This window comes from Lissotriton vulgaris, chromosome 11 (assembly GCF_964263255.1).
Source record: "Lissotriton vulgaris chromosome 11, aLisVul1.2, whole genome shotgun sequence".
NCBI lineage: Eukaryota > Metazoa > Chordata > Amphibia > Caudata > Salamandridae > Lissotriton > Lissotriton vulgaris.
Genome location: NC_141699.1, coordinates 544,126,083 through 544,142,342, shown reverse-complemented (window position 1 = coordinate 544,142,342; position 16,260 = coordinate 544,126,083). Strand labels below are relative to the sequence as shown.

General features: G+C 48.4%; 1 protein-coding gene across 1 annotated transcript in view; it reads left to right on the top strand.

Annotated features, from left to right (window-relative positions):
• The window catches only part of LOC147683120 (inositol polyphosphate-5-phosphatase A-like), a 419,584-nt gene that overhangs the window by 249,656 nt on the left and 153,668 nt on the right, over positions 1-16,260 (top strand). The window contains exon 5 of the mRNA XM_086943599.1: positions 14,962-15,025. Coding sequence (XP_086799725.1) covers positions 14,962-15,025 — 64 coding nt within the window. The remainder of the gene's footprint in view (positions 1-14,961; positions 15,026-16,260) is intronic.

The following is a 16,260-nucleotide window of genomic DNA, read 5'->3' as shown; positions in this document are numbered from 1 at the left end:
ACATGTCCTTAGGACATGTGTGTGTGAAACATCCATTTAAAAAAACATTTCAGGGGTGCAAGGGGGGGTCTTTGGACCCCCCCTTGCACCCATGAAATGCATCAACAGTTTTGCGAATTCCAATTTGCGAATTCGCAATTCCCATTGATTCCTATGGGCCTTTTGGCCCATAGGAATCAATGGGAATTGCGAAATCGCACATTTCAATTCGCATAATATTTGCGATTCGGTAAAAATTGCGATTTTTACCGAATCGCAAATATTATCCACTTTCAATGATGCATCCCGTTTTGCGATTCCATATTTGCGATTCGCTAAAAATCGCAATTATGGAATCGCAAAACGGGAGTTTGATGCATGTGGGCATTAGTTCCTGCCACCAACTCCTCTTTCCAGGCTCGTGTGATGGAATTCTTGTCCCGAATCCTGGAATCCTCCATTCTGCATTCTGGAGTGCTTTATCCTGCAGGGATGATTTTTATGCCTACAGCTTTTTCCTCCGGACTCTGTAGCGGCTTCTCATGGGCACCTGAACATTGCGATTCTATGGAGTGCACCATAAATGCATTACCAAGCTATCTTTTTTGAAACCTGTAACTTGTAAGTGAAATTCAGAACACTGCATCATACACTGCACTTCCTGAGCTGTCTCTTTGGCATTGGAGCTCATTAACTTAAGATGTCAGTTTCTCTGGCATGTTCTCTCTTCCGAGAAGAAGTTGCTAAAAACTTTATTCCAGCTCTTTTTTACACCACACCGAGAGATCTCAAAGTTAGGACAATTTTGATGGGCAGCTGCCAAGGTACTGGCACCTCTAAGATTCCACCTACCATCTACTTTCAAGAAATCCCTTATGCTATGCACCCAAGTCCATTCACTGGCTTCACCTGTGGTACTCTCTGCCCACATGCATCAAGCATTTTTGGAATCGCAAACGGTGCGATTCCTTAAAATCGGCCGTTTGCGATTCCAAAAATGCTTTTTCAGATGCATCATTGCTTTTTCATGAAAATCGCTAATTTTGCGATTTTCAAAAATGCGATTGCATTTAAGGAATCGCAATTTTGCGATTCCTTAAATGCAATGCATCATTCTTAGAAAAAATTGCGATCTTGAAGATTGCAAGTGCAATTTACCACGAGGTTGAACCTCGTGGTAAATTGCGAAAAACGTTTAAATTGGTCACATTTACATTTTAAACAATGTCATGTTACATACACACATGTCCTTAGGACATGTGTGTGTGAAACATCCATTTAAAAAAACATTTCAGGGGTGCAAGGGGGGGTCCTTTGGACCCCCCCTTGCACCCATGAAATGCATCAACAGTTTTGCGAATTCCAATTTGCGAATTCGCAATTCCCATTGATTCCTATGGGCCTTTTGGCCCATAGGAATCAATGGGAATTGCGAAATCGCACATTTCAATTCGCATAATATTTGCGATTCGGTAAAAATTGCGATTTTTACCGAATCGCAAATATTATCCACTTTCAATGATGCATCCCGTTTTGCGATTCCATATTTGCGATTCGCTAAAAATCGCAATTATGGAATCGTAAAACGGGAGTTTGATGCATGTGGGCATTAGTTCCTGCCACCAACTCCTCTTTCCAGGCTCGTGTGATGGAATTCTTGTCCCGAATCCTGGAATCCTCCATTCTGCATTCTGGAGTGCTTTATCCTGCAGGGATGATTTTTATGCCTACAGCTTTTTCCTCCGGACTCTGTAGCGGCTTCTCATGGGCACCTGTTTGTCACATGTTTCACTTGTGTGATTACATCATGGCTTCAGGAACTAGTAGCCCATACCTTTTACAGTCCAAGTTCTGACTGCGAAAGTTCTCTCGACATCCAGCTTTGAACAGTATTGAACTCTGACTGAGACCTACTTCTGCATCTGTTACAGCAGTAAATGGCTACAATACAGGAAATGGGGGATGGATGACCAACGCTGCAAAAAGGGAATGCGTTGTAAACCTTCCCATCGCCAGGTACACATATATATGAGAGGATGGGGAAATCAGGAAAGGTATATTTGCACGATAGGATGTCTGACATTGACATCACAATTTCAAACGCAAGAGGGACTGCATTTTATGCAGCACACAAACACAGGGTACATATGGACCCCATCATCTTATCTACAGGTGCCATTTGCAGGCAAGGCAAGTACCAAAGTTGTGTGGTGGATCAGCCATTACTAGCTGTAGCTGGTAGGAGGTTTTTCCTCAGTGGTCCAGGAAAAAAGACCTGTAACCCCGGACCATAGTCTTGCTGCCATCCCTGTCTGGCACCACATAGCCTGAGTTGAGATCACAGTAATCACTTTCACTTAGAAAGGAAGTACTCTTTATAAGCCCCCCTTAAATAAGACGATAGCTCTGATGTCAACAAAACCAGAACATCATGAAGCGTCTCAAGTGGGTTTGCAGCTTGATGAGCTCCATGGAGGAATAACACAGGTGTGATATCCTGCTGCTCAGCCAGGCAGGCTAGTCACTTGTACTTGTCTTTCCTCTCACTTCCTATCCGCTTTACTTCCTCTGCTTGCTATTTCTATGTTTCATTTTACGCTTTGTTTTACTGTACCATTCACTACATTTAATTCTTTGATTGTCATGCCTCTTTTTGATGCCTTTTAAAATGTCATTCCTTTGCGTTTTAAAGGGGGGAGATATGTGATATCCTGCTGCTCAGCCAGAATGACTGCCTGTGGAATGTTAGTGTTTGGAATGTGTGCGTGTGTGAATCAGTTGGATGAAGGGCTGAGCAGCAGGGAAGCTGCTCCTGGTGGCGCTCCTACTTCAATACTACAACAGGTAAAGCCAGAAAAGCACGGGCAGGGCTGCCGTGCACAACTTTTATCCCAGCAGTACCTTTGCATTCTATGCATCGCCTGCCCATGAGTTATGGATAGTTCAGCTCGGTTTAGTACACCCCAGCTTTGTGCACTCTTAAGTAGTAGTTTGCTGCTGGCCTCCTAAGGAAGCTTTGCTCTCAACTATATATACACTTAATTTCCATTTGTGACATTATTATAATTATAATAATTATTATGATTTTTTGTAGATCACATGGCTACCTCCCAGGGGTTCCCAGCGCTTAGCATACAGAGGGAACAACTTGGAAAAAGAGCTAAAATAACTACATTTTTTTTGTTCCTTATGGAAGAGGGATAAGGAAGCACACCACCTTAGAGACTCAGGGAGGGTGTTCTATAGCTTAAGGCCCCAAAAAAGAAAAGGAGTGACCACCCATCCAGGTGCGTCGGATTCTAGGGACTGTGAAGAGAGAACCCTTACTCAAGAGCGGGGTGTGGGACGGGTGGAAGGGAGCCATCAATGTTTTAGGTATTGAGGTTGTAGAAAAAGGTAGGGCTAGGACCTTTCTCAAGATTTGCCCGGCGCTAACTGCCCTTGTACCATTCAAGTTTACCAAGCAATGAGGCAGGCGCCGGAGACCAGAAGGCAGGAAACAGAAGTTTATTCCGACGGAGCAGAACACATCAGATCAGACAACAAGGTATCGTCTCGAGGTGCTCTAACAGCCACTCAGAGGCCTGGCCTCTTATACACTGGTTTATGGCATGTGACCTTCCTTTAATACAATCACAACTTTGTAAGGCATGGAAAAAGACATCCCCGTAATCCTCGTGTTAATCCCACCCCCATATACATTCACAATGGAGGTCCTCAACCTGCTGATAAGAGAGAGAGAGTCATCACGCAGCTGAGTGTTTCGTCAAGTCTTAGGATGTGTGCGCCTGATTATGTCACAGGGGGGTGGGGAGCCCTGGATCAATAGAGGGTCCTTTGAAGGAGAGCGACCTCGTGCAATAAGGGGCAGTAAATGATATCTCCCGGCTTAAGCAGTGGCCTCGGACCTGTGTGGACAGTCGGACACGGGGTGGGGGGTCATCAATGGAGTGGTATTCATGCCGCATGAACAATCCAGCGCAGAGGGGAGGTTTACCAACAGAGGGGCATTCATGGGAGGAGAGGAGGTGTTGGTCAGGCGCTGGCGTGACTCCCAAGGACAGGGTCATGCAGAAGGGTCATGCTCATAAAGAGGAGGGAGGGGGAGCCAGGGTGCGCGGAGGATGCTTGCTGGGTCACAGGGGCGCGCTGGCGATCGATCGTGGGCAGGGAGACCATGATATCTAAAATGGCTGCCATGCACGTAGCGCATAGGTGACAAGCTGGCGCAGATGATGTTCAGATCGTACACTAAAATTCCACAGTCCTCCCTTTTAACATATCTCGCCAACTTGTCAGTTCGGGTTTATCCCCATAAGACCACGTATCTCTACTTCATAGAGGGGGCTCATGTGCTCATTTCGGAAGTCCAAAGTCTTTGGGCACATACAGTGAGAAACAAGGCCGAACAAGGGTGGCAGACATTGGATACCTAAGCAACACCCACATAATATTACAATAGGAATCAGCACGAAGGAAAACAACTTCCAACCCCAATTTTTCAAAGTGTCCCAAAACCAGCTCCCAAGCGACCATCCTTCCTGTTCTTGGTGAACCTCTGAGGACAGTCTGTGGAGGTGTTCAATGGCTTTGTAGACTGAAGGCGAGTTGTCAGGCACGTAGGTGCAGCAGCTGGATCCGATGATGCGGCAGGCTCCTCCTCGGTCGGCCAGGACCACGTCTAAGACAAGACGATTTTGGAGGGTCACGAGGCGGACCGCCTGAAGCTCCGCAGTGTTGTTGGCGAGGATGCCAGCCGTGATGTTGATCGTTGTTTCTACTGCCTGGGTCAGGTGTCGGATAGCACGGCTGTTTGCCATTGGGCCCCACAGAGGAACAAGTCCCTTTGCTGCATCCAGGAACTGTGCTCCAGTGGAGTCGGCTTGCCCAAGGTCGTCTGCACGCCTCTGCCGGTGGTGGTTGGCAGGGGCTACAAATGTGGGTGGAAGAACGAAGGCAATATAACAGGTGCCCTTCCAGCCTTTCGGGAGCCAGGTGTAAGCCTTGGTGCCACACACAAAGTATATGTTCGGAGAAGCAACAAAGGAAGGGGGGTCAGCTGAGTCCAATGTTCTGGTGATTCGGCAGGCGCTGTGACCCACCAGCTGCGTTCCATGGCCTTCGAGACACACGAGACCTGTGACATTGATAACGGACAGGGCCACAGTTAGAGTGGCAGTAGTTTGTTTTTGCAGATGAGTGAAGGTGGTTCTGGCTGGATTGTGGAGCACCTGTACTTCGACTCGTTCTTTGGCCATTATGTCTTTGATGAAGGTGGCGCCTGCGAGCGCAGGACACAGGGCAGCTGGGGTCTTTCCTGTTTTGTTCAGCCAAAACCCAGAGTAGAAGTGTGACACTGTCCGGCTGGAGGTGGCGTTGTCCCTGTGGCTCTCTTGCATGAGGATCAACCAGGCGAGGCAAGAGCCGTGAACTGAGAAGGGTGAAGGGATGAAGGGGATGGAGTGTCCAGTGGCATGCGGGAGCAACCCACAGATCCAACAGTTCGTAGCATTTGCAGCAAGGTTATGTTGGTGCAACAGTTGCATGAAGGAATTGTTCCAGAATTCCCTGCGCCTTTCCCGGAGCTGAGGCGACAGAGAGATTAGGTGATGCTCTTTCAGAGGTGTTGGCTGTGCAGTAGGTAGCAATGTCTCATGAGCCGGTGTGCTCTCTTCCAGAATCCAGAAGGAGGTCATGAGAAGGAGGCAGAAGAGGAAGACAATGAAGAGTGCAATTGTCTTCGATTTGTGCAGGTTGTCAGTCTTTGGATTTCTATACTGGGTATTTCCCGTTGCTTCCATCATCTTCTTATCTGGCGCTTCCATCATCTTCTTATTTGGCGCTTCCATCACCTTCAAGGGGCTCGGTAGCGGGCAGAACCACAGACTTCGTTTAGCTTCTCTCCCGGCGACCCTTGATTGTGTGTAGGTCACCGTTCTGAGATTTAACTTAGTCCGTGGCCTACTTAGCCGAAGCTCCCTCCTTTCGACGCAGGAAATACCCTTCTCTGGATGGCACAGTAGGATCAGAGAATTTGGCAAGTTCGAGTGCCCCAGTATCTGGATAACAGTCCAATATCGGTCGGTCTTTGTTCAGGAGCTGTTCTTGGGTGTTGACGTTTTCTGTCGTGGCCAGGTTTGCAGGGACCTTCCGACAATGATGCGCGTGCAGCCAGTGCTTCTTCCCCTCCACTCGGAGTGCCGTTCGGGTGGTGATCAGCACTTGCCAGGGGCCCGTCCACCGAGGTTCCAGACTCTTGGTTCGCTGGAAATTTCGTATCAATACGAAATTTCCCGGTTGGATGTCGTGACCGGGGCCCCTGGAAGCATCGGGGATGGCCTGCTGCACCTGTTGATGAATGACAGACAACGTTTTAGTCAACTTGCACAAATAGTCAGATAGTAGGACGTCTGGGACGTCATGAATGGAGGTCGGTTTGGGAGCAGTCCAGAGGTTCATTGGCCGCCCGAACACGACCTCGTAGGGGGTCAGATGGTGCTTGGTGGGAGTGGAGCGCATTGATAACAAAGCCAGTGGGAGGGCATCCGGCCAGTTAAGTCCAGTGGTGGCCACGATTTTTGACAATTTCAGCTTCAGTGTGGCATTATGGCGTTCCACTAGACCGGCGGATTGGGGGTGGAAGACCGCATGGAATCGTTGCTTCACCCCCAACCCCTTCAGGATTAGTTGGATAACCTCAGCTATGAAGTGGGGGCCATTGTCGCTCCATAAAATTCGGCAAAGGCCATAGCGAGGGAAGAATTCCTTCAGTAGTACTTTGGCAGTAGTCATGGCAGTGTTGTCACGGGTTGGATAGGCTTCTACCCATTTGCTGAAGGCACATACGATGACTAGTACATACTTCAGGTTTTGGCATCTCTCTAGTTGGATATAATCCATCTGAAGGACCTCAAAGGGGTGGTTGGGGGTCCCAAACCCTCCCCGGGGCACTACAGTCCCTTTCCCGGGGTTGTGTTGCAGACAGATAAGGCACTGCTGAACTAGGCGTCTGGCTGAGTCAGGGATTTTGTCGTTATGCCAGACTTTGGAAATGAGTTCGATCATGGGTGCAGATCCTATGTGTGCGGGGGAGTGGGCCATGGTCAGTATGGGAATCAGATATGAGTCGGGCAGCATCCATTTGCTTGCATCCTTCGTTCGCCAACAGCCTTCCTCATCCTTCAAACCCACCCCTGCCCATTTAGTCAGCTCGTGAGGGGTGCTGGCCGATTGTATGTCTCTGATCATTGTCCTTGTGTCACTCCATGTTTCTGCTTGTGACCTGGTCACGTACATGCGTGTCACCGTCCTATTCTCGGCAGTGGTTCGTGCAGTAATGTCGGCCAATGCATTCCCTTGTCCAACTAAGTCTGTCACCCTTTTGTGTGCCTGACATTTTATCACCGCTAATCGTTTGGGAAGGAGAACTGCTTCAATCAGGGCGGAGACTAAATCTCCGTGGAGGATCGGGGTGCCGTGGGACGTCAGGAATCCCCTCTCCCCCCACAGGAGCCCAAAATGGTGGACCACTCCGAAGGCATACTGGCTGTCCGTATATACGTTCGTGGTGGTCCCTGCGGCTATGATGCAGGCTCGAGTGAGGGCTATCAGCTCTGCTGCTTGGGCAGATCGTTGTGTGATGCAGGCTGTCTCAACTACTGTTCGGGCTGTCGTTACTGCATAGGCAGCTGAAGTGGTGCCATCTGGGAGTTTGATGCAAGAGCCGTCTACCCATAGCTCTCCATCGGGGTCAGGGAAAGCAGTGTCTCGGAGGTCAATCCTACTCCTAGTTTGTTCGTCCGTGAGGGTCACACAGTCGTGGATGGGAGGAATGTCAGGGTCATTTTCAGGCAGGGGTAACAATGTGGCAGGATTCAAAGTCGTGCATCTTTTTAGGGTGATGTGGGGTGCAAGTAGCGTCAGTTCATACCCTGTCAGTCGTGCGCTAGTCAGGTGCTGGGTCTTTGTCTGATTCAAGAGGGTGTCGACTGCATGGGGTACTAGCACTGTGAGGGAGTTGGAAAGTACAATTCCCTCGCTCTGACGGATAGAGACAGCAGCGGCGGCTACTGCTCGAAGGCAGGCAGGCAAAGCTCTGGCTACAGGATCAAGAGTGGCGGAGAAGTAGGCACAAGGGCGCTGCTTAGGACCAATTGATTGAGTTAGGACAGACAATGCGCATCCCTCCCTTTCGTGGGTGAAGAGGGAGAAGGGTTTGGAGTAGTCCGGCGTTCCGAGGACGGGCGCTGAGCAGAGTGCATCCCGTAATTCCTTAAAGGAGGCTTGACACTCAGCGGTCCAAGGAAACGGGGAGGGGGCATCCTTGGTCAGTAGGGCAAGTAATGGTTTCACAATGAGGCTGTAATTAGGCAACCACTGTCTGCAAAAAGATGTCAGGCCAACCAAAGAGCGGACCTGCTTTTGTGTTTTCGGGATGGGGGTATCTAGGATGGTTTGGATTCGGTCGGGTGTAAGTTTTCTCCCTTCTTTGGACAGAAGATGGCCTAGGTAAGTCACCTGTGGCTGGCAGAACTGTAACTTCTTTTTGGAGACTTTATGGCCATTTTCTGCAAGAAAGTGTAGGAGTTGAACGGTGGCTGTCGTTGCAAGCGGGGTGGTGTCAGCCGCCAAAAGGATATCATCGACATATTGGATCAACACCACTCCCTCTGGTAGCTGGAAGGCATCCAGCTGTCTTTTGAGGGCCTGGCTGTAAATGCTGGGACTTTCAGTGTACCCCTGGGGAGCTCTACAGAATCGGTACGAACGGGATTTTAAAGTGAAGCCGAAGAGATAACGGCTGTCTGGATGGATGGGGATAGAGAAAAACGCGTTCTTAAGGTCGATAACGGTGAAGGTGGTGGCAGTGGACGGGATGAGGGTCAGAATGGAGGTGATATCAGAGACCACAGGATATTGGGGTACAACCACTTTGTTAATCTCTCGCAAGTCGATGATGAAGCGGTACGCTTTCTCATCTCCTTCACCCTGCTTCTTAACAATAGGTAGGATTGGGCTGTTGCAGACGTTGCTAACCACTTCTTCAACCACTCCTGCGTCTACCAGAGACTGAATGATCGCTACCAGTGCCTTCTCACCCTCTGGCGATATCCGATACTGCGGGAGTTTCGGGAGCATAGCGTCCTGTCGTACAGTTATGTGAATGGGGTCAATCATCATTCGCCCCACATCAGAGTCATTTTTGGCCCACAGGTACGAAGGTAGGGTGTCAAGCAGGGATAGGTCGGCGTCAGTTATAGAGCACATGTGTCGTGGGGGACGGGATCTGGGCATGTCTGGGTTGTCATACAGGATGACTCGTATTCCATCTGGGGAACACCTAATGGTAGCTCGAAAATGCTTCAGTAAGTCAATGCCCATAATGGCGTCAGGGGAGTTGGAGGAGAGGAGAAATGTCGCGTCAGTAGTGTTGTTTTCTAGGTCAAAGGTAATAGGTACGGACAGGGGGTTAGTGGAGGGCGTCCCATCGAAACCTATCGACGTTATGTGTGAGCCAGACAAGGGTGCCCTTGGAATCAGTCGTTTTGATAACACACTACGTGTCGCCCCAGTGTCTACCAAGAATGGAGACTCTGTACCCAAGACCTTAGCGGTGACATAAGGACCTTGCTGGTCAACACAGAGCTCGACTGGATCCCTCCCTTGCCCCTGGCAGTCCTATGCAAAGTCGGGGGCATGTTCACCTTCGGATAGCTGATATTGGTTCTGTCGGGGACGGTCAAATGTGTTCAGTCTTCCTGATCTGTCATTATTGGTGTCGTTGGGGCTCCCTCGTCCCTGTATTCTATTCCTCGGACCACCCGCCACATCCCTGGAATCCCTATTTCTATTCATCTCTAGCAGAACCGGACACTGGGATTTCCAATGGCCGAGCCCTTTGCAGAAGGCGCATTGGTCATTGCTAATGTCTCTCCGTCCAGTGTGGGATGTTGGGGTGTGATCTTTAGGAGGTAGATCTCTGGGGGTGGTTGATTGGTAGTTCCCCCTTTGGTGTTCCCGTCCTAGCGCTATACCCTGTATCTGGGCTATCATTACCCTTTCCTTCAAATCTTTCTTCTTTTTCTCGGACGCCCTATCATTCTCATTCTTTTGGTGCTCGTAATACTGAGCCATCTGAAGGATGGCTGCGGGTTTGGAGGCTCCCCAACTACTCTCACTAGTCTGCAGTTTTTGGGAGACTTCTTGTGTTAGTCCCTTTACATAATTTTGCACAAACAGGTGTTGTCCGGTTGCGGTGGTCATGTCTTGGCCACTGTAGTCGGAGAACACTGTCTCGAATCGGGAGAAGTATTCTGACACATCCTCCTGGGGTTTCTGTCGACAGGCCGTGACTATCGACCAGTCTACTTTTCTTTCCGGGACCAGGGTTTTTAACTTCTGGACCAGTTTGTCTGGGAGTTCCAGTATGTCCTTCACTGGTTTACTCCCCGGCTCTCGCTGTCTATCTAGTTTACCGAGTTGGTCCCAGGTATGTCCAAACAGATCCGCGTGGTCGACTTTCCGGATTTGCTTCCACACATCAGCTGGCAGGCATAACCCAAAGAACAAGTCAATATCTGCTAAAGTCATTATTGTCGAACCCAAGGCTGTGCCTAATTCAGTATAAAATGCCGTCGGGTTCTTTCTTAAGTCGGGCAAGGTTTGCTTGAAGGTTAGGATGTCTTGTCGGTCCCATGGTTGGTAAACCCAATTGTACACAACCCTTCCCTTTGCATGTTCATTATTAATATCATCGCTCGTTCCCTGGCCCCGTGGCGGGATCCAGTAAGGAGCCGCTTCTCTGATAGGCATCATAGTATTGGCTACCTCTGCCGAGGTTGTTTCAGGGGCCGTAACCTTGGTTTCTGGTTTCTGTTCTGCGAGGTGGCGGAAGACCTCAAGCATTTGCATGAAGAGCTCCGTCGCCTCACGTTCAGTCCCATCTCCGACATCAATCTTCCTATACAGTGTTGTTAGTTTAGCGGGACCCTTACTCTGATACCTATCTTCATACGCGTTCAGGGTGTGGAAGCTGAATCGCAAAATGAAATGCCGTCTGTGGCTGTCGGCATGTGAATTATACACGCTCATTGTGTATTCTTCGCTCTCCCTTCGTTCTACCAATGTCTTTGCTATTTTGTCGATCCCATCCCGCTCATCTTTGCTTAACCTATTTAACCTGGCTGATGATTGTTTGCTAGCCTCGGGGTCGCCTAATGAAGTTGTTAATGCGGCTGGTGCGGAGGCCGTGAGGGCCGGTGCACTAGCACTAGGGTCACTTTCACTCACACTCGGGGCTTGCAGGTTTTGTTGGCTGGGAGCATATGGAGGGGGCATGTAGATGATTGGGGGACCTAGCAATAACTCATCGTTTGCCCGTTGTTTGGAGGGTAGTTCAGGGTAGAGCGCAGAGGGGGTCCTAACAGGACATTGGCCTGTTGACCCCGATTCTTGGTTTTGTGTAGCCTCGTTTCTTTCTTTTATTTCCTCTTCTAGTTGCTTTGCGGCTAGGTGGGCTGCCTTTCGTAATTCTTTCCCTACTTTTGCTTCTTCTCTTTTCTTTCGTTGTTCCGTTTCTTTGCGCCACATGCCGATACTGTCGAGCATGGTGGGCGTGGTCTTATTTTTCTGGAGCGCTATTTCTAATGTTTTTATTTTATTTTCACTAAAGGAACCTATCAGTGGCCACTGACTTTCAGGGTTCTTTTTCGTGTATTTATGCCATAGTCTAGTGTAAGCTATAGCGACTAGTCCATACTTAGTGAACATGTCCTTATTAGGGGTGCCCTCCAGTGGAGCTGGATGGTTCATCTCTAATAAGCGGTCCGGGCTAAACAGGCTACCAACCAGTGGGGAGAAGATAGGCATGACGGTTTACACCGGGGACAAAAATCTGCACTACCTATCTTATCACAGCGGGCAAAGACTAGGCAGAATATTTCTATTCTCCGTTGTTTGGCGGCGGTGAATACCTCAAACGAACCAATACCGAGCAATCGGCCAATCAAACAATTCAGTGGGGAGAATAAGTGGGCACGAAAAGTTATCGCTACCCACTCTTTCTCTATCTGCAAAGAGAGACCTTGTTCTTCCCTGTTTGCAGACAAAGAATCTCCAGACAATAATCCACGAACGACAGTTCGGGAAACAGTGGGGGAGGAAGATAGGCACGACGGATTACAATGGGGACAAAAGTCTGCGTTACCTATCCTTCACTGTTTGCAAAGAGAGAGCCTGTTTGTTTTTCCCCGTTTGCAGACAGCGAATCTCCAGAGGTTTCAACAAAGCGTAATACTAGTATTATCCAAACAAAAACAATTTTCCTCAATTCGTCGTGTTTACACGACCTTACCCGGACCGCATGGACGGTTTCCTGTCCTCTGGATCCAGCGCCCGATCGTCCTCTCTCCTTCGTGATGTTCGCGGCACTCCTGATGGTTCCCAGTCAGGACCGTAGATCACTCGAGAGAGGTCTGTTCAGAACTAGTGAAGGTCGGATGATCGGCTGTCAGACGAGGGTCTATCGGACATGAGCTCTTCCCGATCGTTGCAGTCGTTCACTCTGTCATCGGGACCTCTCCCACTGGATCCACGTGTCGCTGATGGGCCCCACGCTTTGGGACGCCAATTTGTAGAAAAAGGTAGGGCTAGGACCTTTCTCAAGATTTGCCCGGCGCTAACCGCCCTTGTACCATTCAAGTTTACCAAGCAATGAGGCAGGCGCCGGAGACCAGAAGGCAGGAAACAGAAGTTTATTCCGACGGAGCAGAACACATCAGATCAGACAACAAGGTATCGTCTCGAGGTGCTCTAACAGCCACTCAGAGGCCTGGCCTCTTATACACTGGTTTATGGCATGTGACCTTCCTTTAATACAATCACAACTTTGTAAGGCATGGAAAAAGACATCCCCGTAATCCTCGTGTTAATCCCACCCCCATATACATTCACAATGGAGGTCCTCAACCTGCTGATAAGAGAGAGAGAGTCATCACGCAGCTGAGTGTTTCGTCAAGTCTTAGGATGTGTGCGCCTGATTATGTCACAGGGGGGTGGGGAGCCCTGGATCAATAGAGGGTCCTTTGAAGGAGAGCGACCTCGTGCAATAAGGGGCAGTAAATGATATCTCCCGGCTTAAGCAGTGGCCTCGGACCTGTGTGGACAGTCGGACACGGGGTGGGGGGTCATCAATGGAGTGGTATTCATGCCGCATGAACAATCCAGCGCAGAGGGGAGGTTTACCAACAGAGGGGCATTCATGGGAGGAGAGGAGGTGTTGGTCAGGCGCTGGCGTGACTCCCAAGGACAGGGTCATGCAGAAGGGTCATGCTCATAAAGAGGAGGGAGGGGGAGCCAGGGTGCGCGGAGGATGCTTGCTGGGTCACAGGGGCGCGCTGGCGATCGATCGTGGGCAGGGAGACCATGATATCTAAAATGGCTGCCATGCACGTAGCGCATAGGTGACAAGCTGGCGCAGATGATGTTCAGATCGTACACTAAAATTCCACAAGGTGCTGTTCGCGAACGCATTTTGTGCATAAAACAGAGTGCGGAGAAGAAACAGGTACCTAACGGCAGAGCTCTGAGCCACCTGGAGGCGTCTTATCATGGCCATATCTGCCCCCAGGTACAAGATGCTGCCATAGTCTAACCTAGAAAGTATCATGTGTTGATAACTGTCCTTTGAGCAGCGAAAGCAAGTAGCCACAGGATCATTTATAGCCATCAAGACAGAATCCAAGTTTTTTCATCTTCTTGGTCGCCCGGAAAGTGCATCCGCCTTCCACTGGGTGTGCTCCATCCCTTTTGCCCCATTTTACAGTTTTGTAATTTTTCACGTGGCATCCCTTTTCCCCGGTGTATGCACTGCCTCCTGTAGCTACTCTGAGCAGTTGTGTCATATTCCTAATATAACATCACTTCAAATCCCCTAGATGTACACCGTTCCATTTAGCTTCTTTGTGCAGTTATCACATTTGTCTTATGTGACATCACTACCCCCACATGTGGATGGAATTGCCTCACATAGCTGCACTGAACAGTTATGTAATTTCTCTAACATGTCACTTCTCATCCAGTTTGAGTGCACCTCCCCCTTTAGCTCCACTTTACAGTTTTGTCATATCCCTTGTGATGCAGTTCTTTACTGTGCATCACAATGTGTCACTGTGGCCAAGCACATCTTTTTTCACATATGCCTATTTCGAAGGATGTTTATCATCCTGAGCTTTCTAGAGAAGAACCAGGAAATTATTCACTTGGTACTTTTGAGAGTGAACTCTATTATTGGGTCTACCCGAGCCTGTCCGCTCACTGTCTCTAGTGCGAGAGCTTGCCATCCTTGTCGACCAGGCCCACTTCAGGTTCTGGAGATGAGGGGTTCTCACTAGTTTTGAAAGCAAGGCAACTTATTGACCTTGGGGCTGGTAAAGGTGCCGACATGTCCCCTAGAGGAAGGGCCTTATGCGACATTAAGGGGAAGAGACTGAGTAGCCCTCCCATGCTAAAGGGATAGACTGCTGCTTGTTCTTATGGACAGGGGTCTTCATTCCTCATAAGTGTAGAGCTCCATGTTACGATTTGAAAGGATGCTCTTTAGCTCTTAGGGCATTTTTTTTCTTTCATCAGCTTTGAAAGTAGATGTCCTGATTGGCTTTATTGAGAGGAGCCCTCGTTGGTCTTCTACAAGCGGGTTATGTCCTTTTATTTCTCAAGTCCCTTGGGGTGGTAGTAGTTCTTGCCATCCTTGGTGACAGGTGTCATCTTTGTTCTTGAGGAAGGAAGGTTCTCAGGTGTCTTTGTTGGCTGGGATCTTTGTTAACTTTGTGGACAGGGCTGGGTCTTTGGTTTGTTGTCTCTGGGGTGGAATGAGATTAGTGTTTTTGCCTCTGTCCTTTTTTGTTCTGGATTGTGTTTTCAGATCACACCGAAGTAGCCTATTTATTAATACTTTTCCTGATTCTCTCTCTGTTTTACCCGCAGGCTCTGGGAAGCTTGTACTTCCTGCACCGCTCTCTGGGGGACACTTTTGAGTTCGATTTCAGAGGTAAGCATTCTGCCATAAAAATATTATAGCTCACACTTTATCATGTCACTTACACCCCCCTCAAAGGATATAATGTTGTATGGGATCTGAAGGAGTCCTCTATATTGCATCTGTAACAGTGTATGGCTATAATTTGTAGGATCTGGAAACATTCCGGGATCTGCGTTTTAAGAAATGTTATAGTCATTCTTCCACAACGGATTCTATAACATCCCAGCCCCAAAAGAACCTGTAGCATACAATGTGTTGACACTATATGATGGCAGCCATTGCCACAAACCACATCCCATGTATTGTTAATTGGCCCGTGACTGCATTGGTAGTATATATGGGGCGGGGATATGGGGCTTTGCAAATGTGGATTCAATACAAAAAGTCGAGAATTCCTTTTTGAGATATTTGTTAGCGGTACCTAAAAGCTGCTCCACCTATGCTTGTCACACAGAGTTGGGCATTGACTATATTACAGACATTATAAAAATGTAACCAATAATGCTGTGGCGTCGAATATGGGTTACTGAGCAATGCCAACATACTAGGGCGATTATTCAAGATATTTTAACACTCGATCATTGTAAGAAAATTAAATGGTTATCATATGTTAAAGCGCTATTAACAGATCTAGGTCATAGGAAGTTTTTTGATCACCCGTTACTGATAAATGAAATCTCGAAAAAGGATCTAAAAAGAGAGTGTCTTGTACACCTGCGTCAGTTACGATCACTATCTGAGATCCATAAACCATCTGTTCAACACTCTTTATTAGCGCAGACTGTGTTTACCACTGAACCCTACTTCAACTTTACCCTAACACAGTATGAAAAAATGTTGCTCACCCGTTTTAGATTTGATTTGTTCCATTTACTGGTTGTATTTCCAAAGCAAGACGTCTGGACATCCACATTTTCTATGTGTCCATGTGACCTAGTGTCCCCACAAACAACGATGCATACAATGTTATTCTGTAAGTTTTTTACTGAATCCCGTAAACGCTGGGTATTGCCCATTCTGAAAATCTGGGGACTTCGACAGTGCCGCCCTGCATATCTGGCACTTCAGTATCTCGAAAATGAAAACTATGCTAAAGCGATTGTATGCTTTCTCAAATTTTGCATACGTCATCGCACGAATCTCTGAGTATGAGCCACATAATACCTCCGCATAAATGAAAGAATGCCAGACAATAGGAAAGCTGTATCTTATGACAAGGTCGAAAATTACATAAACTGAGATGT